Source organism: Bubalus bubalis, chromosome 2 (genome assembly GCF_019923935.1).
Source record: "Bubalus bubalis isolate 160015118507 breed Murrah chromosome 2, NDDB_SH_1, whole genome shotgun sequence".
NCBI lineage: Eukaryota > Metazoa > Chordata > Mammalia > Artiodactyla > Bovidae > Bubalus > Bubalus bubalis.
Genome location: NC_059158.1, coordinates 148120469 through 148141431, shown reverse-complemented (window position 1 = coordinate 148141431; position 20963 = coordinate 148120469). Strand labels below are relative to the sequence as shown.

General features: G+C 40.5%; 1 protein-coding gene across 2 annotated transcripts in view; it reads right to left on the bottom strand.

Annotated features, from left to right (window-relative positions):
- Positions 1-13937, bottom strand: part of CCNYL1 (cyclin Y like 1) — a 35595-nt gene extending 21658 nt beyond the window's left edge. The window contains exons 1-3 of one of the 2 annotated variants that reach the window (XM_006051327.4): positions 13378-13937; positions 2057-2131; positions 184-218 (exon numbers count right to left, since the gene is read on the bottom strand). In XM_006051327.4, coding sequence (XP_006051389.1) covers positions 184-218; positions 2057-2131; positions 13378-13603 — 336 coding nt within the window. In that variant the 5' untranslated portion in view covers positions 13604-13937. The remainder of the gene's footprint in view (positions 1-183; positions 219-2056; positions 2132-13377) is intronic. The other variant, XM_006051326.4, reaches the window with a different exon arrangement.
- Positions 13938-20963: the final 7026 nt, after the last annotated feature.

The window sequence follows — 20963 nt, the reverse complement described above, 5'->3', positions numbered from 1 at the left end:
AGGGAACTACCAAATCAAAAACCTTTCTAAATATACTTGATAATTAGGAACTAGAGATTCAGAAAATTTATAAATAAGAGGTCAATGCTAACAGTATTGGATCCATCATACTTTTTAGGAAATCATGGCAGACATGCTTTTAATTGAACTATTGATTTCTTAACTTTTCAACTATTTACTTACATGGTTTAAATGGTTGCTCTTCCTCTTTTCTCGCACTAAGAATAAAAAAAATTAACTGATGAATTCCGATACAAATACCATAGAAAAATAAGTCACTAGTTATCTGATGGATTACCAATATACACAATGAGTTAAAATTTCATTCTATTTTAAAAAATAATTTCCAACAAAACATATAATTTAAATCACCCAGCAAAATGAATCCTATAAATAATATCTAAAAACTTAGTTTTACTACTTGACCTAACAGATACTCTGTATTAGGTACAAATCAAAGACTTTCCATTTACAAAAGAAAAGGACAAAGCAAATTAGGCCAGGTGAAATATTTAGCTAATAAAAAAATTTACCAAAAAAAAAAAATTTACCAGCTGCATAGTATGTAGTATTTTCTAGTTCTACATGTACGTTAGTCACCTGGATTAACAGATGACAACTCTAAGAACCAGTTTCTGGTCAAGCACCCATGTCTCTGGAAGCATCCTGAACCACTTATTGGTCACCTACTCAAACACCCAAGTTAAAAAATACAGGGTCTTTACACACTGGAAAGCAATCTATAAATTTTAACATGTGTGTTGACCTCACTAACATACATTGACAGAACATAGAACTGTTGTGCTCCAACAAAGGCCAGAAGAACATAAGCTCAAAGAGAGTCTTAGGCCACACTCATTCCCATGGCATCACAAGCACGAATTCCTTTAGACTGAGGAGAGACAGGGGCATGGGATTGTGTTTCTTTTACTCTCTCCACTGTCTCTCTACAGTGTGAGCAGCTCATGAGTCTGGAAAAGACTGAGAAATACAGTAATCCTAACTAGAAATAACTGCCTCAAGCCAAAGTACACACACTTTAAGAAAATGCAGGCGCCCCCAGGCTGGAGAACACGTGGTGCACTCGGAGAGGGCCTGAGCTCTCTGCGCCCCGCCCCCACGCCTGGCCCTCTTCCTGCTGGCTGTTCCTGAGACAGACCATTTGATAAAAACCGGTAATCTAATGAAAATAAAAGAAAAAGAACCCTCTATTTTTTATTGTGCTGCATTACTTCAAATATTATAGAACGTTCACTTGTATTCCTGCTCTCATAAACAACCGAAAAACTTGATCATGTGTGGCTTTTTAGCAAATAAACTAGGATTTAACACGTATTAAGGAAGACAAGCAGGCAAGACAACAAGTAGGAGTGCAAAAACTTTCAGTTCTGATTCTCATCTTAAAACAAGCAGGACACCAGAAATTTACACACGGTTTCCCTTACTGAGGATAACCTCTGGAAAACCCCATATGGCAGGCATGCTGCTCTGATTACCCTGGCCCAGCACTACATTAGGATGAGAGAACTTTGAAGAGCTAAAAGTTCTTATAAGAACTTTTAAAAGAACTTAAAAATTCACACGAATCTGGATGTGAGAGAGGTTCATCTGGTTGAGCACTGTGCAAAATGGTGCCAAAATCACAAGACTCGATTCCCATACATAACAACTGATTTTTTTTAATCAAATGAAAACCTAACTGTGACCTAAACCCTATCATTCATCTTTAACTCATGTGCTCTTGGAACAAGAGGAAAAGGACGAAGTAGCATGGAAAAACAGACCACAACTAAATCATGTGGCAAGCTGACTGTGTTGATAAAGAAGTAGCAGAGTGTATAAACAGATGGTCTAAGTGTTTCTCCTCATTAAAATAGTGACACCTAAAGGAAAAATGTATCATCACATATTAAAATAAAATATCACATATTAAAATATTATCACATATGAAAAAATAAAATATTTAAACTAATCTAAGTGTTTTTCTGTATCTTCCTAAAATACACAAAACAAAAAGTTTTCAATCTTTTTCTCAGGGGGAAAAACACTGTCTTACCGTCCGTTTGAGATTTGCTCAGGAAAATTGTGCTTGCCCTTGGGTGGTCAGAAGGGTTTGATTCCAAAGCTAAGTCTGCACAGGAAGAAGAGAGAAAGGTGTGACAATTAGTTGAGTAGAAAAAGACATGACTTTTAAAACAGCTACACATTGATTTTAATCACGTTTAATAGCCTTAAGAAGAGCTTTTAGTAATGACAAGAAGGAAACTGTAGTAAAGGCAACAATATAAAAATTCTATTGGGAAACAGAAAAACTGTAGAAATTCTCCAAACATGTGGAATAAAACCAGGGCTATGTCTTAGGCTTTTTTTTTTTTTTTTAAAACTTGCACCTAATCTATGCCTCCCCTCCTATTTATTGATTAAAAATTCAGTCACCTCTCTTTAAGCTGATATTACTAGCACATTTCAGGAAGTCTCAAGAAGCAAGTTATGCTGTAGTCAATTACTGTCAGATACCAGCTCCATCTATCAAATATGCTATAACCAAATGAGCTGCTTTTGGCAAATGTTCTTCAGACAATCCAATGGCTAATTCTAACTCCACTCAACAGTTGGCTGCCGTTTATCTAGGGGCTATTCATCATGGCAGATTTAAGAGGAATACATAAGAGTTCAATGTTCTGATCCATAGGAACACTTCCAAGATAGTGATTTTTAACTTTGCTCTCTATTTCCAAAGCTAAACTCTCACTTTTTCCTTTCATGGTGCATGATTAATAGAAGGCTTCAATAAGAGTACTTCCTGGAGCACATCAAAGGGCTGCTTGAAAAAAATTTTGCCCATACCTACATAAAAAAGGTGGGTCTGCTGGCAGTTCATTTTGCACCAAGGTGGGAGAGTCTTCTATTTAGGCAGAAATATCAAGCAAGCACAAGCTGCCACATTGGACAGTAAGGTTGTTGTTTAAAACAAACATAAAAGCCCTATGGGCACTTACTCAGTGAAGTCCACCTCAAACCAATTAAACAATCTTTTAAGAAACTGCACCAAGATTTTTAAAGAGTAATAGTTAAGGCAATATTTCCCAAACCACATAATAATTGGCCTATTTTTAAAGGGGTGTTTGGTGGTCAAAGTGATTTACATGTTATCCCTGAGAATCAAAAAGCTATATACATTGATATATTAAAAACTAACCAGTCCAGTAGTGAATTCCATCTAATCCAACATTTCACAAATGTTATCTACCTAGAACCCTTTTCTTCCTCAAAGAAAGAATTTTGCATGAACAGTGCTTTGGGACTTCCTGGTTTAATGGGAATTTTAATGTTACTGCCAGCACTATAAATTTACATATGTAAACCAACTGCTTTGTTCTTCATGAAAATTCCTTCACTGCATTTGGAGTTTATTAAGCAATTTTTGGAGAAAATAGTCTATTCAACAGTTTTATGTAAAAGACCCATAAAATTAAAGTTTTTTACCCCCTACATATTTGAAAAATGCGACACCAGGAAAATAAATTATTTCAGTTGTACACAAAGTTGACAGGTAGAGACTTTTGACCTAAGGCTTCTGAAAGGATTCATGACTACTTATCTGTACCAGAAAGTAAACAGGCTACACTGGAATCTAAAAAATAAGCAGAAATGCTTGCAAAGTAGCCATATTTTTCATCAGGGTTTATGGCATGGTAAAATTTAACAAGAGTCAATGGAAGTCCAGGAAAAGTAAGTGTCAGGATCAAAGAGAAGCAAACTTTAACACACACACACACACCGTGTACACACACACACCCTGCACACGCACACACACCCTGCGCGCGCACACACACACACACCCTGCCAAACCAGGGTGTGCTACTGGTATGCTATGATGTGCTACTACAGATCTATATACAGAAAGCAAGAAGGCTGGGATAAAAGAAATGACATGCAGGAAAAAGGTAAACTTGCCCAAGTAACCAGAAAAGAGCTGGCACTCCCCCTACCCTACTCTAGAGGTTTCAAGGGTGGGCACATGACCCAGAACTGGCTAATAGATCACAGCTTTCCTGGGACCTTCCAAGAAGCAGAAAAAGGCAGAGCGGTACCCTAGGCTCCTTAGCTAACCTGGAGCTGCTGGACACTCCTCTTGCCATCAAGAGGGGAAAAGCTTTTCAGGAGAGATCAACAGAGGAGAGCAGAACTGAGACAGGCTGTGAGATCACTGAACTCCTGGGTCAAGTACTGCTTAATTTACTCTATCAACTCCAGTTATATAAAAGTCAATATATATGTATTTTTAATTTAAGCTATTCTGAGACATTTTCTCAAACTTGCAACAGAAAGAGACCTGGTTAACCAGGAGAACTGATGATCACACTGAAGGTGGGGAAAGGTAAAAGTCACTTGCTCATTCCTTTAACAAATGTCATGAACAAATATAAATATTTGCATGAGTCAAAATGACACTATTTAAAAATTAACCCACAGATTCACAACCCTTACTTTTAGTTGTTTTCCTTACACATTAGAAAAAACTCTAATTAGTGTATAATTTATGTCTTCTTGTTACTAACAACCCTTCTACATCTGACTGTTGCATATTTACTGTTTAATGAATACACAACAGCCCATCAAGTTATTCCTATACTGTACTTAGCCAATTCCCTATTGCTGGGGTTTAGGTACTTAAAATGTTCTATTCTTTGATGAGGAAACTTTTCATCTATTGTGATACAGCTTTTTAAATAAACAATGGTTTTACCTCCTTAGCAAAGATCTTCAAAAGTGGGATGTCTAAGCCAAAAGGTTAGATCATTTTCATGGCTCAGGGTACAGTGCTAAACTGCTTCCTGAAGAAGGTGGGGCCACATTAGTGTATAATGCTACCAATCATGACAGTTTTAGTTCCTACCCCTGCTCTGCATAGTTGTGGAGGAAAAAGTCCTACTAACAGAAATAAGGAATAACACTGTAGATCTAATCTGTATTTCTTTTGATTACATAGTTTTGACCACTTTCCCATAATTATCAGTGTCATTTCCACTGTGGTGAGCTGCCTATCATTTATAGGTACTAAACATACTAAGGCCCTACTGCTGTCAATTTGCATGAGGTTTTCAGAAAATACTAATCTTCTGTTTACAGCCTATAGAACAATTTTCTATACAACTTGCACTTTTTGCCAGTGAAAACTACATCACTATTTTAGACTTGACAGGTAAGCCATTAGACAATAAACTCATACATACACACAATATTTCTGCACGCTCCATTAACTGTTTTGCCAAGAGTCTAAGGAGACGATGAAAAAAATGTACCATACTCTTCACTGTCACAAAGTAAGACTGGCAACTAGGAAGCAAAGCATTACTACCCACCCTTCCCCTCATCCCCTCTCCCGCAACAAGCACACACAATAATGTTAGAGGTATTCTGAGAAATTACTGTGCATTTTATATGCGAATTCTTTCTAAAATTACTTCTTTAGCAATCTTTAATAATGTTTTAACCCAGGAGAAATATTCTTGAGCTCTTGATTAGGGGTTATCATGAAAGTTATATTTTAAGACCCATCACTTTAATATTATCAATTTAAATTGCAACTCATTTGACAGCATGATAGACTTACGAAGAAAAAGGATGACTAAAAAAATTAAGCTCAGGTCTTAATATAAACACTCCCAGGAAGAAACCTGTATACCAGATCACTGAACGCTGCTTTTCCTCCAACCTAACATTCTATCAATCGAGAGATTCATCTCAATTGCAGATGTTAAAAATGTGAAAATAAAGGCAACTTAGAACGTTCAAAATGCATTACCAAAGCCTAAAAGTGTTAAAATTATGCTGTCAAACTGTCAATAAATGATTTTTCCCTGTCAAAATATCAGAGAAACTAGTGACCAAGAAATCATCTGACGGAAGGAGACTAATGCCAACATACTGACTTCAGTTCAGTTCAGTCGCTCAGTCGAGTCCGACTCTTTGCGACTCCATGAACCGCAGCACGCCAGGCCTCCCTGTCCATCACCAACTCCTGGAGTTCACCCAAACCCATGTCCATTGTGTCAGAGACGCCATCCAACCATCTCATTCTCTGTCGTTCCCTTCTGCTCCTTCCCTCAATCTTTCCCAGCATCGGGGTCTTTTCAAATGAGTCAGCTCTCTGCATCAGGTGGCCAAAGTATTGGAGTTTCAGCTTCAACATCAGTCCCTCCAATGAACACCCAGGACTGATCTCCTTTAGGATGGACTGGCTGGATCTCCTTGCAGTCCAAGGGACTCTCAAGAATCTTCTCCAACACCACAGTTCAAAACCATCAATTCTTCGGTGCTCAGCTTTCTTTATAGTCCAACTCTAACACCCATACATGACCACTGGAAAAACCATAGCCTTGACAAGACGGACCTTTGTTGGCAAAGTAATGTCTCTGCTTTTCAATACACTGTCTAGGTTGGTCATAACTTTCCTTCCAAGGAGCAACCGTCTTTTAATTTCATGGCTGCAATCACCATCCGCAGTGATATTGGAGCCCAGAAAAATAAAGTTAGCCACTGTTTCCCCATCTATTTGCCACAAAGTGATGGGACCGGATGCCATGATTTTAGTTTTCTGAATGTTGAGCTTTAAGCCAACTTTTTCACCCTCCTCTTTAACTTTCATCAAGAGGCTCTTTAGTTTTTCTTCACTTCAGTTCAGTTGCTCAGTCATGTCCGACTTCTTGCGACCCCATGGACTGCAGCACGCCAAGCCTCCCTGTCCATCACCAACTCCCAGAGTTTACCCTAACTCATGTCCATTGAGTCAGTGATGCCATCCAGCCATCTCATCCTTTGTCGTCCCCTTCTCCTCCTGCCCCCAATCCCTCCCAGCATCAGTCTTTTCCAATAAGTCAACTTTTCGCATGAAGTGGCCAAAGTATTGGAGTTTCAGCTTTAGCATCAGTCCTTCCAAAGAACAACCAGGACTGATCTCCTTTAGAATGGACTGGTTGGATCTCCTTGCAGTCCAAGGGACTCTCAAGAGTCTTCTCCAACACCACAGTTCAAAAGCATCAATTCTTCGGCGCTCAGCTTTCTTCACAGTCCAACTCTCACATCCATACATGACCACTGGAAAAACCATAGCCTTGACAAGACGGACCTTTGTTGGCAAAGTAATGTCTCTGCTTTTTAATATGTTATCTAGGTTGCTTTTTATCTCATGCTTTTTAATATGCTATCTTCACTTAATATATTGCAATTTAACAGGATTGTCAGCATTTTCTGGGCCAACTTCTGGGCTCCAGTTTACTTAAAGGTTTACTCCGTTTACTGAACTGCCCTATCACCCCTCAGTTCAGTTCAGTTCAGTCACTCAGTCGTGTCCGACTCTTTGCGACCCCATGAATCGCAGCACGCCAGGCCTCCCTGTCCATCACCAACTCTCAGACTCACGTCCATCAGGTCAGTGATGCCATCCAGCCACAGTAGTATAATATATTAGTTTTATGGCTAATAATACATTTCATGTCTTATGATCATCTGGTGTTTCATCTGGGTCCACACTTTGCACCCTAGCCAAGTGGTTCTTGCCTGCCTATGCTGAACTGTCTCACCAGAGGGCACACAGCATGCTCCTGCAAGCCCCTCTACTGCTCCTGCTTCCCTAGCTTCTGACCATCCTGGCTTCCAAACTGCTTCTGAACTTGCCTCTAACTTGGTTCTCAGTTCTGCCTTACCTTAATCCTCAATCAGTGTTGTAATAATCATGACTAAGAGATGATATACAGGTAAATATACCTGGCTTTATGTATTTCTAAAAAGTACTTAGGCTTCTTGGACTTTTAAGAACTTTTCTGGGTTGCAAGCTACAGTGATTTCATTTCACATTATGCAATGTTACTGTTTTAACTCTTAAAGTTTTATTACTTTAATACCCTAAAAATAAACAATTTTTTAAAAAGGGGTGAGAAAAAAGGTAGTATTTCAAAGCAGAGCACAAAATGACATCAATAAATTCTGTTCCTATATATCATGTATTTGGAATTTACAGTCCCCATCTATCAAGGTTTTAAAAATGAATAAAACCTTGGACAACTCTGTACCTCAGAGAACAATCCCTACACCGCCTAACTCAGAACATGATGAGAATCAAATGAAATTTAAGAGCAATGTATACACCATAGCTTCACTGAGTTACATAAGCCCCTTCGCCATGACAAGGCTGCGATCCATGAAGGGGATATACTATATAAAGCATAATAAATGACACATCAACGCTTTCACAAATTAACTAAAAGCCAAAAGTGAACATTTAGCATTTCACAGGAAAATTTATCTCCACTCATCACCCTCAGCCAAATAATATCTTAAATAAACAATGCTTGGTTGCTGTTCAGTCACTAAGTTGTGTCTGACTCTTTGCAACTTCATGATTGCACCACGCCAGGCTTCGCAGTCCTACACAATTCTGAGTTTGTGCAAACTCATGTCATTGAGTCAGGCTACCCACTAAAGGAAAGAAGATAAGAGTACACAAGGGCAAGCATTTCTCCTAGTGTTCTTCCTTTTTCTTCTTTAATAAGCAAATACATATCATTTCTCCTGCTTCTGTCATGGGGATTAGTGTATATTCTCTCCCCATTTTTTTTCAGGTTAACATCCCCTGGAGATGAAGTCATTAACAGTGGAGAGAGCTCTTTCACAGTCCCTAATTCTTCAGTGTCTGGATGTGCTAGTTTACCAGTCCCTTACTGGACATCTGAATTATTTCCAGTATTTTGCTACTGAAGATAATGCAACATATGCGGCCTATACCTTCAGAATAAATTCCTTTAGTAGGATCTCTGGATTAAGTGAGATTGTGCCAACTTCCCCTTCAAGGGGTTGACCGATTTCCCATTTCTACCAGCAATATATGAATGTAGCTTTCTTCAGTGTCACCAAAGAATGCAGTGCCAAGTTTCTGAATTTTCTCCCAACAGAAGCTACAGTAGTTGTATTTTCATTTCTCTTATGTGTGAGGATATGTTTAAAAGCCATCTGCATTTCTTTTTCTGTGACTTGTCCCATTCATATTGTTAGCCTACTTTTAGATTCACTCAGTTTCTTCAAGTCGGGCTATTTTAGGCCCTTATTAATACTGCTTTTTTGTTCATACCACTGTTGGCTCTCAGCTGAGCAACTACACCAGCCTCCTAGCTGGGCTCCCTGCTTCATTCTACCCCTGCCCACATTAGAGTAGCTGGTCTGCTCTCCCGCCCTCCTCCCCTTCTTTAAGAATTATCATTCCCTTGTATATAATCTTTCAATGGTTTCCCATTACAATTAGACTAAAATCCGTATTTTTTCCTGTCAGGGCCTACTAGACACACAAGGCCTTAATCCCCCGATATTCCTCCCGGCATTCTTTCACTCAGCTGCAGCCACCCTCTTTCTGTCCTCTGCCTACCCCAAGCATATTCCCTTCTGAGGACCTCACATGGCTCCCCCTCACTCCTAGGATGCTCAGTGGTCACTTAAGGAAACCACCCCCAGTAACACTCCTCCCCAGTCTGTGATCATCATTTTCTTTCTTCTCAGTGTCTCGCTACTTAACATTATTCCTGTGTCATCAGCCCCCCGGTACCTCTAGGAAGTAAAGACCAGAGTTAGGGTTTGGGTTTTGTCTGTATAACCTCTGTTTGTCCTGCCCCTAAATGGTGCCCAATAATCATCCATTTCAGTGTACCCCAGATCATTTATGCTTCTCCTAATTTTCCTTCATCATCTAAGATTCCTTCTAATGCTGTCCTTTGATGTGTTTGTCACCTAAGACCAGCATTAATTTCAGATCTCTTAGAGTGGTAGTTTAGTTACTCAGAATCAAAGACACCGACAGGTTACCAAGAACCACAAAAACCTAAGAGAGGCAATCTACTCTTCAGTGAAAAATCAATGGTAACTTTAATTTGGGGAAAGAACATTTAATGTTAAAATACCTTAACTACAAAATGACTCACCCTATGAATTTAATTAAGTCATAAGACAAAGTGTACTACCAGAATTCTACAGGGAAGTACATCACATCACTTTTTATGTCTGTGCCCAGAATAAAGCAATATAATGGGATTATAAAAGACAACCATAAAGGGTGGGTAAATGAATGATGCTCCAACCATTAAACAGGCGATAAAAAGCAGACTGTACAGCTACATGCAGCTGCATGGAAATACATCCTGGAGCGTGCTTCAGGTGTCAGCATGATTCCAGGAGCTTCCCTTCTTCACTTTACAAGAGAAAGTTACAAAGTGGCACACAAAGAACAATTTCATACAATAAACACAACGTTCTGTTTATATGTATACAAAAGGTTCAGGAAGAATCAACACCAAAATATTAATAAAAATTCTTGATATTCTGAGTATGAGTGAACTACTTTTCAGTATTTTGTAAATCTTTTACCTCAAATGTTTATTGTTATCAAAAAAGTAAAAAAAAGTGTTTATAATAGCAACTGAAAAGAGGAAAGACCTGTTGCTCAGAGGTTTTTTCCCCATTACATCGTCAATTCCCTCCCTACCCACTCCTTGGAGGATGGAAGGAAGGAATCATTTGAGAGAGCACCTTGCACCAGAAAATGAGCAAAGTTCCTAAGGGCACAATATAAAGGCTGTTTGAAAAGCAGATGCATAATAATAAAATCAGATAATAGGACCATAGCATCTTATTTTCTATTATTGACACTAACATCAGTTGCATTAGATAACATTGTTAAAGGCAAGGTAGCAACAAAATTCTTTTGAGTCTGATATTTATACTAGGTTCTTTAGGAGTTAACTGAAACAGCTTGAAGAAATCATGTTCTTCTCAAAGGTTTCTGAAGAACAAGGCATCATTTATGTTTGATTTTGTCTAAGTAACCAAATAATTCTTCACTGCAAAAAAGCCAAAATGTTTTATATCAATGTATTTCTCAGTTTCCAGGGAAACTGATATAAAATTGTCTGAAATAAAAACATTAAGAGCAAACTTCCAATGTGCTTGCACTTTACATTCGGTGTTCTGACCTTGTTTCTATGGAAACTTAATAATAGGCAAATGCTGAAACTGAGGTTTCTCTTATCACTTTATTGAATGCCAAAAAAAAGAGAGACAAATTTAAGTAAAATTTTAACAATCATGTCAAACATAAAAAGGTAAATTCTGTACTCGTGAACTCTCTTTTTCTAGTTCCCAACTTAGCACTCCTCCTCACTAAATGCTTTGTACCTTACCTGCCTGCTTACCAGTTTCTCCTAATGTCCCTCTGTCCAGGGCATTCTCGGCTTCAATTCGAGGTCAGCAGAACAAACTCTTTCAAATATACCAACATGTTTACCTGACTGGTAAATTTAGGCTATTTCACGACTTCTTTTATTCCTATCCATTGTAATAAATGTACAGACATAGAATGGAGAGGTAAATGTTGCTTCTGAGTTGTGAACAATAAACTCAAATGGAAATAATCAAAACTGAAGTTGAGATAGGCCTATCTTACAGATAAATTATAAAATAAAAAGTGCATTCCAAATAGTTTTTTTTAAGCACCCAACAACTGAATTTGGTGTATCTACCACTCTCAAGTCTGTCTCTTCTGTTCAGCAGCTATGTTACACAGTTATTTCAGATCTCTAAGTCTTGGCTTCTTCATTGGCAACACACAGAGAATATTCACAGGTCTTATTTATAGATGGAAGGGTCAAGTGAAATACACCCGAAAATACGTTGTAAATCTTAAAAGAATTATACAAAAGTCCAACTACACTAGCCTACATACTGTTTTTTAAAATCACTTAGAGGCTTACCTTATAGCAACAAACTGAGCAGTTTTCACAACTATGCACAAGTTTTGTTTTTAAAGCTACAATTAATTTACATAATTTATTCTTTCACAGTATCTGACTAGTATCTGACAGTATCTGAAAAGGTAGTACTTTCCACTTACAAAGCCATGTCCATCATATGGGTGAGTTCACAGGCTTACCTATTCTAACTCTGAAAGAAATTAAGTAAACCCAAATAAAATTTAAATAGAAGAGCTGTAAGACATTTTCTCTATGAAATAAAGAAATACTCTCTGGCATTTAGACGAAACAATTGGGCCAATGGGGCTTTAACATCTTCACGACACAATGTTTTTTACTTTAAAGAACACAGTCTTTATTAATGAGCCAGTGTTATCCAGAATCTTTTTATTTTTTTTGGAAAAAAAAAACAAAAACCTAGAGCTGTCCAGTTTCAAAATTCTAGAGGAAAAAAATCAAACATTTCCTCTCCTCTCTCTTCTCTTCTCCATGACAACCTACCCCCACCCCCAGCCATTTCGTCTTCAGAATTTTACCTGAACATTCTGAAAGTTGAATAGGATTCCACTGGCAGGAGGGGGTTGGAAGGAGAGGTAGCCATGGAGACAACTTTTCTGCAGGATCTGCCATCTTAACTGCCAAATCTTTGTATTACAAATAAAAGTCTGAATTTCTTTTTTCTCCTTTGAAACTTTTGACCAACAGTCTCAGGAACCACCCCCATCCCTCCCTTAGAAGAGGCAACATGCAAGTGAAGTTGGTTAAAGCTGAAGACACTTTTGTGTCAAAGTGAGACTCTTAATCAGAGCTCCGTGGGGTCGTCTTTGGGTAAAAAAACAAACAAACAAACAAAAAAAAAACACAACTATTCCCTGCAGCCGTTGCAGTAACGTTTCACTCCGTTCAGTTATTTTAAGCCCCACTCTCACCTTTTTCTTTCCTATCGTGTTCAGATTATAGTTAGAATAAGATCGCTTCAATCAGGACAACTCTAGACAGAATTCTACTTAACGCCACACTAACTCTGTCGATCTCAGTTTTGATTTTAAATAACAAATCCTAAAATCTGTCTTAACTGTCCCGAGTATCAACTATCCTAACGAGTGGAAGTGTATCTAGATCCTTACCTCGTTCCTTCACTTAGGTACCATCTGGATAGGTAAGGATAGGGAGATGGGATGGATATCGCCGAAGTTGGGAGTATTTAAGTTTTCATTGAGAAGACAGAGAATACATCAGAAAGTCTTCACAAAGTCCCACGAGATCACGAACAGGAGGGGCCTCAGACTTGAGGGTCTCGGGTCGGGTTGCGAAATGGGAATAGGAGAATTGGGCGTTGGGGTAGAGAAGAGGGAGAGAGACTGGCCGGACGCGACGGGGAAAGAATAAGGGGTGGGGACGCCAGGCAGGGCCAGCCTCCGTCCCCGGTGCCCAGCCCCGAGAGAGCCAACTCCAGGCAGGAAGAAGCCCTAGGCGGCGGCTCCCTCCCGGGGGACCCGGGGGTCGGCGGAGGCCAGAGGTAAGCCCGAGAGCAGACGGCGCCGGCCCCGCGAGGGGCGAGGCGCGCCGGCCGCTTTCTTACCTTCGGGCATCTCCCGGTCGCTGATGTGCTGCAGGTGGTGGCCTTCACCCGCTCCGAAATCCAACTCGGTGGGTTCCACGGTAGCCGGCGCCGGTGCTACTGCCACCGCGTCTCCGGCCGCCGCCTCGTAGACCTCAGACTCGTAGTCTGGCTCCGCCGGCCCCGCGCGCCGGCCCAACTTGGGGCTGGCATTGGGGGACACGCAACAGGTCAGCGTGTTCCCCATGGGGCGCCTCCGCTCCTCGCTGCCTTCGCCTACGCTCGGCCCCCGACTCCGCCGAGCTCAGAAGTCGCCCCCTCCCCCAACAATGGCGCGGCGGGCACGGGCAGCCCCGGGCTATGCCGGGGCTGCTCCGCGCATGTAGACGCTGCCTCGCCTGCCTCTCGCCTGTCCGCCCCGCCGCCGGGCCCGGGGCAGGGCTCCGGCCCCGGCCGCACCCCCGCTGTCTCGCCGCCGCCGCCTCCCCGGAGTCAACTAGTCTGTGAAGGCGGCGACCAGCCCGGCTTATTTAAAAGGGGTGGGGACCCGACAAGCGCTGAGACGCGCAGCCACTGCCGGGAGAGAGCGCGGTCAGAGCTCCTCCTCCTTCCGCCGCCGCCTCCCGACTGAAAGGCGCTGGCCTGGCCGGCCCTTGCCAACCGGAACGCGTCCTTCGGTCACCTGGTTACGACGGACCAATCACACACAGAGTTTCCTCCCAGAGCCCGCCTCCGAGGGCAGGCACGTGACTCACAATGCCCCGCCCCCGCCCCGCGGCTGCTCCGCCCCTCGAGTGGCGCGCCCTGGACTCCTGTTTCCATTCATCGTGCGGCACTCGGAGCTTTCCGGTCCTTCGGGAAGCGTTGAGGGAGTTTGTGAATCGAAGCTGTTCTGAGTCAGTGGGCTCTATAGAAGGCGTGTTAGTAAAGAGTCAGTTCCGTTAGCAACTCGGTTTCATCGGGTCTGACAGCTGACTCATTTGATGCATTGCTCAACAAACTTAGTTACACCCGAATCGTTGAGTTTTTTGTAACTAAATACTCCTCTCGAGCTGACTTCGAAAGAGTGTAAGTTTCTGCCTTCAGTTTAACCATAGCAACCCCCCGGGTCCTCAATAAAGAGCTGTGTCCGTGTCTTGAATGAGACTTGAGGACACGTCACCCCTCCACTTCCTCATCGGTAAATTAGGGACCGAACTCCTCCCTCCCAACTCTGAAACGCTGGGATTCAGCAACTCGATTTTCTCGCTGTTTCTCTCTTCCACGGCACGAGTCTCCAGGTTTCCCTACTTTCACCAGTAACATAAAGCACAAAGCACGATTTTCTCATACAAAACTGAAAGTCACAAAGTGAAGTACCACGGTTTTGATTTAATGAAGATGTTGGTAAGGATATGTTCCCAAGGTCACATGATTGCTCAGGGGGATGGCCAGGATTTGGTCTCCGATTGTGTGGATCCCCAAAGGCACCTTATTGTGATTATCCGAAAATAAATGTAGAAGTCAAATTTGATTGGAAGTGGCATAGGATTTTCTCTAAGGGAGAACAATTTTTTGAAGTGGATTTAAAAATACTTTCCCTTCTTTCAACATTGGTTAGTCCCTCCTACTTTCTAGGCACTGTGTTCCTGCAATAGCCCTGCCCTCGATGAGCTCAGTCAGGCACATGAGAAAATAAAGGCTTAGAAAGTCCAGTTGTCTGAGGTCAGTCACACTGCTGCCAAGTACTTGAACCTGAAATTCAAACCTAGATCTATCTAACCCCAAAGTAGGTTCTGGGGTAAAGAGCTTGATTTTTTCCCCCCAGAAACATGAAAGCCTTTGAATGTTGTGATGTTAAGGAGTCACAATCAGGTGGCTTCTAGTGAGGTCACTCTGGACAATAAAGAGGATTGATGGAAGAAACAAGACCGACTTTATATTCATCTAAGAGGGTAATGAGAGTTCAAACTAAAGGCAGTGGCAGAAACTGGTGTGGTGGGAAAAGATTTGAGGTCATTTGGTGACTAGATATGGAGCAAGAGGGGGAAAAGAGAGGCAAAACTGGCTGCTAGGGTTTTGACTTAGGGAACTAGGGAGAGCACAGTGAGTTTTTCCTAGATAGTGCAGAAAGAGGAAGAGGTTTGAGGAGGAAGATCATTTGGTGCTCTGTTAATGGGAGCAGGGAAGTAGAGTGCTCAGGTTGAAAGTTTGATGTAAACTTCTGTAGGCTAAGTCCATTTTGTGATATCCCATCTTATGTTTTTGAAAATAATACATATTAAATCAATTTTTAAATGTAATTGGGGAAATCCCCTATTGCTGACAGTTAAGACTATAATATTTTTCATGGAGCAACTTGGAATCTAAGGTTTTAGTAAATGACATGTCCTATGTAAAATAAAACTGTTAAATTAGAACAATATTAAAATTGTCATTGGAGTACAAAGTAGTTGAAGTTGAGGGTGAAGTGATTGCCTTGAGAAGACATGTATAATAAGGAAAGGAAGGAGGGAGGGAGGGAGGGAGAGGGAGAGGGGAACTTCAAAAATAAGGAAATTTAAATGTCATTTAAGTAAACCTGCCAAAGGGAGTAGTGGAAATCAAGGGTGTATTAATCAGAAATGGCTGATCAGCTGAGTTCCATGAGAAATCACATCTGCTTCTCTTTTCTGAAACAGAGCACCCAGCACAGTACCTGGCCAGTAGAAGCTCTATTTGTAATTCCATAAAGAGAGTCCAATGTTGTCCAGAGGGCAGGAAAATTACAAATACCACTGACTGTGGTACATGGGTGACAGGATGGGTGCAAACTGGAAGGCAAGCAGTGATTAAAAGAAATAAACAGGAGGTGATAAAGTGGAGACAAAGATTTTCTTCCCAAACATTTGGCTGAGAAGAAAGATGTGCCAGTCATTACAAGGAAATGTACAGTTAATAATTTTTTTAAGATGGAAAAAATGTGAGTATATTTATATGTTAAAGGGTATGAGCCTATGAAGAAAAAAGTTTGGAGTTTGAGGTTAGAGGAGATAGGAAAATTGACAGAGCAAGGTCCTCAAGAAGGCAGAAGTGGATGTACTCCAGGGCAGGCGTAGGTTAGCTTTGGATTAAGAGAAAAGCAAGGAAGGAAACAGGACCTGAGTGACAGATGCCTATTCTGGGTCTGTTAGAATAGAGACATTTCTGATAGAGAAGAGGTTTTGGAAGAGCTCATCTGATGACGTGAGAAAAGAGCTCTATTTCTCTCTGTTATAATAGGCTTCTCTTTGGAAAGCTACTCCAGGAAAGCGAGGATAATGTGTAAAGAAGTTTAAATATTAGAAAAGCTTGATATACCTAATAAAAAGCAAATGATAGCTTCCCTCAAAATTGGGAAAGTTGAAAATAAATTTGAGCAAAAAACCAAGGAGCTCACGTATAAAACAGGTATGTCACAAAAGTGGATGATGGGAACATTTGTTCCTCCAAATAGTAAAAAGAAATAGCAACAACTTTGGAGGGGGAAGAGTTTAAAAAATTAAGAAATGACATGTAATTGCAAAACATGTGAACTTTTACAAACCCTTTAATCACACATGAGACCAAAAGGAAAGGAAAAAAAATCCAGAGGGAGTATTCTTCTTTGGTAAAAGAATACCAGGACAGAATTCAAAAATCAAGGAAGCAAAGATAATTAATATTTAATTTAATTGTTTAAAAGATATAAATAAGGTTTAGATACAAAAACAGGCAATATATTGAAATGTGGGAAACCATGTAGAATGGGAAAGGATTCAAGGAAGTTCAGTTTCAGTGAACACATCTCATTAAATCCTTAGGAACCAGTGACTACATTCCATGACAATAATAATATTGTCTGAAGTCCTAGGAATGTCATCAGCTACCATTTTGGATGATTCTTATAGACTTGAGACAACGCCTAAGATTAAGTTTCAAAATAGTGCCTGCATTTAACATCAGGGACATATAAAAATAGATATGCATGACCTTGAAAATTAAAGAATTTTAAACTTGCTAAGCAGAAAAAATATTCAGAAGCACCATTACAAAAGTATTAATAGATTTGAGAATATTTTGTTTTAAAAGAACATTGGAGGGCAGTGAGAAAAAACCTTATCCTTTTATGACAGTGGCAAATTTAGGAGAGAAAAGGGAGGCAGAGGAGTAATGACGTTTGAATTCAGCTAGAGTTTGATTCTGTGATAGAACCTGACATTTGCAAATGCCAACTGATGTATGAACATTCCCTGTTTTACATGGATCTGGAGTAAATGCATTCATTAATTCAACTTATTCATTTAATGGCTGTTCAGTACCCTGATGACTCAGAAGGTAAAGAATCTGCCTGCAATGTGGGAGACCTGGGTTTGATCCCTGGGTTGGGGCAAAGAACCCATTCCAGTATTCTTGCCTGGAGAATCCCTGTGGACAGAAGAGCCTGGCAGGCTATAGTCCATGGAGTCTCAAAGAGTCAGACACGACTGAGCAATTAAGCACAGCATCTGAACTCTGGCTTCCCAGGTTGCGCTAGTGGTAAAGAACCTGCCTGCCAATGCAGGAGATGCAGGTTCAATCCCTGGGTCAGGAAGATACCCTGAAGGAGGGCATGGCAACTCACTCCAGTATTCTTGCCTGGAGAATCCCGTGGACAGAGGAGCCTGGCAGGCTACAGTCCATATGGTCCCACAGAGTGAGATACAATTGAAGAGATAGCATGCACCCTCCCAAGCTCTTACTATAGGCCACGCTTTTTAGGTTCAGGTTTAGGTTGCTTTGACCAAGAAAAACAAGGTCCGTGTTCTCATGAAATTTATCTTCTAATGAGGGAGTCCACAAACCAGTCTTATCCATCACCCCTCAAACTCATGGCCCAGGATGTCTATTTATCTCCAGCTATTGTGTCTTCATTCTAGACAGTAGGGTGGAGGAAGAGAAGGGAGATTTTTTTCAGAAATCCACATAGCACAGTGCTTACATATCATTGGCTTAAAGCTTAGTCCTATGGCTATACATAGCTGCAAGGGAGGCTCAGAAAATGTAATTATATAGCTAAGTAACTAATGCAGAAGGGTGAACTAGACATTGAAACTGGATATTGAAAGCACTCTGTAAAGAACAATCTGTAAGGAAAGATTAGAGAAATTTCAACTTAAAGCAAGAATGATCATGATAAAATTTCATAGCCTTTTCCAAGCATATTTGAAAAAGTTATACAAGGAGTTCTGTAACGATCTTTTCTTAAGCTAAAAGGACAAAAAAAAGTGGAGAAAGACAAACTGTAGAATGAAACTAGGTCAGATGCAAGAAAGCATCTACAATGGTCAAATAAACAGGATTATATATTGTATGTGTGTTGTGAGTAATTGGATTCCCTTGCAGCTATGTATGGCCATGGGACTAAGCTTTAAGCCAATGATATGTAGGAATTGTGCTATGTGGATTTCTGAAAAAATCTCCCTTCTCTTCCTCCACCCTACTGTCCTGAGTATTACAACTAGTTGATCTTACAGAAGAGGATTTTGTGTGTAATAGGTACATTTTTTTTCTGGATGTAGAGTCTACCCTTATCATCATATTCTCAGTGGCATATGTGAACAAAAAAGTTGAGAATTACTATTATACCTGATTTCATGTGGAACAATTTGACTTCTCTAATTCCCGACTTCAGAACATTATAATCCAGATTTTGGAGTAAGTGGGGCATTAGACAGTACTGGGAGTCATATTGTAATAAACTACCCCGTGTGTCTTCCAGCTGTCTTCTTTCCCTACTCCTTCTGAATTGTTCTCCCAACTTCTTTCTCTTCTCACACCATCTAGGTTTCCTTCTGCCAAGTGAGTCTGTTGAGATGAGAATGCGAATTTAGTTGAAATGATGCTCTAAAAAAATGAAAAAGTTGTTGGTTTACCATACCATCAGGGCAATGAATGCTCACTGGACAAGTCACTGTGGCTACAATCCCAAATATTGAGGCATTTTCTCAGACAAGTTCTAGGAAAAGTCTGCAGTTCTAGAAGAGTTGAGGGGTTTCCTTCTGCCTTCTTGGGGCCATTATTTTTCTCTGCCATTTAATGGTTTATTTACTTCCAGTTCCATTTGTCTAAGTATGATAGGAAATCTAAAATTTTTCTCAGCCCACCAGTGCTTCCCCTGATCACCTCCAAGTGCAGGTAGAGGAGCCATATGTCTTCTGGAAGTGCCTTGTTCAGGCTGCTGGTTTTCTAAAGCAGGTGCCAGCTCTGCTCCCAGCTCCAAAGACGGTAACAGTATGTGGTCTACACTTAACTAGTCTCATAAGAGAGCTCCTCCCCTCTATACTTACCCAGGAAATAACTCACTGCCAAATCCACTTAGAACAAGGCAGAGTGTTTTTTAAAAATACACACATTAGATGCTTTCTGTTGTTTGTTCTTAATCATGCCAGTGCTCCTTCCCCCCCAGCATTTCCAAATTTCACTATTTCCACTTGTTTCCCTTGTGTTAGAACCATTTTCTTGCAGTGGTTCACCATGTTCCCCTCAGTTTTTCCTAGCCTTTTTGACAATGGCCTCCTGAAACACTGCAGAAAAAGGAGTTTCATTAAACTTGGCAGTAGGGAAAAGTTTGAAGATGCCTTTTTCACCAAGTTTGTCTGCTAGAAACAAAGCTCATAGATTTTTAGGACATGAAATTTTTCTCATATAATCAATTTTTATCCTCATAGCATGGCATTCACCCTGAAGTACTTCTAGAACTTTTCTATCAAAAGGGATTAAGACAGCAAACTGGAAGGAGGTAGGGGCCAGGGAACTTGTCTTAAGAGTCAGATTTGAATAGACAGCACATTCGGGGAAAAAAAACAAACCAATAACACAGGTTACATTGGGGGTGGGGGTGTGGAGGGGGGCTAAAGCCTTGTCCCCTCTGGTGAGTAAGTTTAGCTTATGTAGGGCATTTGTTTGACAAGCCTAGGTTGAGTACGGCCACACACCCCATAAGCTGTGTTTTTCCAGTCATACTTACCATGCAGATAAAATCAAATACTCATCTGAAAGTAATACTCTGGTTATGCAATCAATGCTTTGCCCAGGAGAGGCAAGGAAAAATCAAGACCACAGGAGCAGCTGAAGCTACTGTCCAAAAAGGAATCCACTGCTCTCTGTAGTCATAGAATTTGCCCAGTCCCACCTTGGCCATCTGGTAAACCTCTACTAATTCTTTTGAGGCTTATCTCACCTCCTCTGCAATGTTCTCTGACTCTTAAAGCTAGGAAACTCTGCATCTCAGTGCAATCAGTTCCTCCTCTAAAGCAGCCTTATATCCCGTTGTATGGTAATTGCTTGGCATCCTCATTAAACCAGCCATTCCCCTGAGGACAGAGCTGTTTTATTCAGCTTTTTGGTATCCCCAGCACAAAGTATAATGCCTGGCTTGCAACAGTCTCAATATGTTTTTTCTTGAATGAATAAATGAATGATAAAAGTTGGAAAAATGAAAAAGTTGGACTGAGAGTACCAGCAATCACAGTTTGAGAACTGATACAATTATTCTTTACTTTTCAGCCTTCTTTTTTTTTTTTTTTTTTTTTGTGCCTCTGCTTCTAGTTTCTGTTCCTCTACAGCATTTTTAAAAAACAATAGTCATT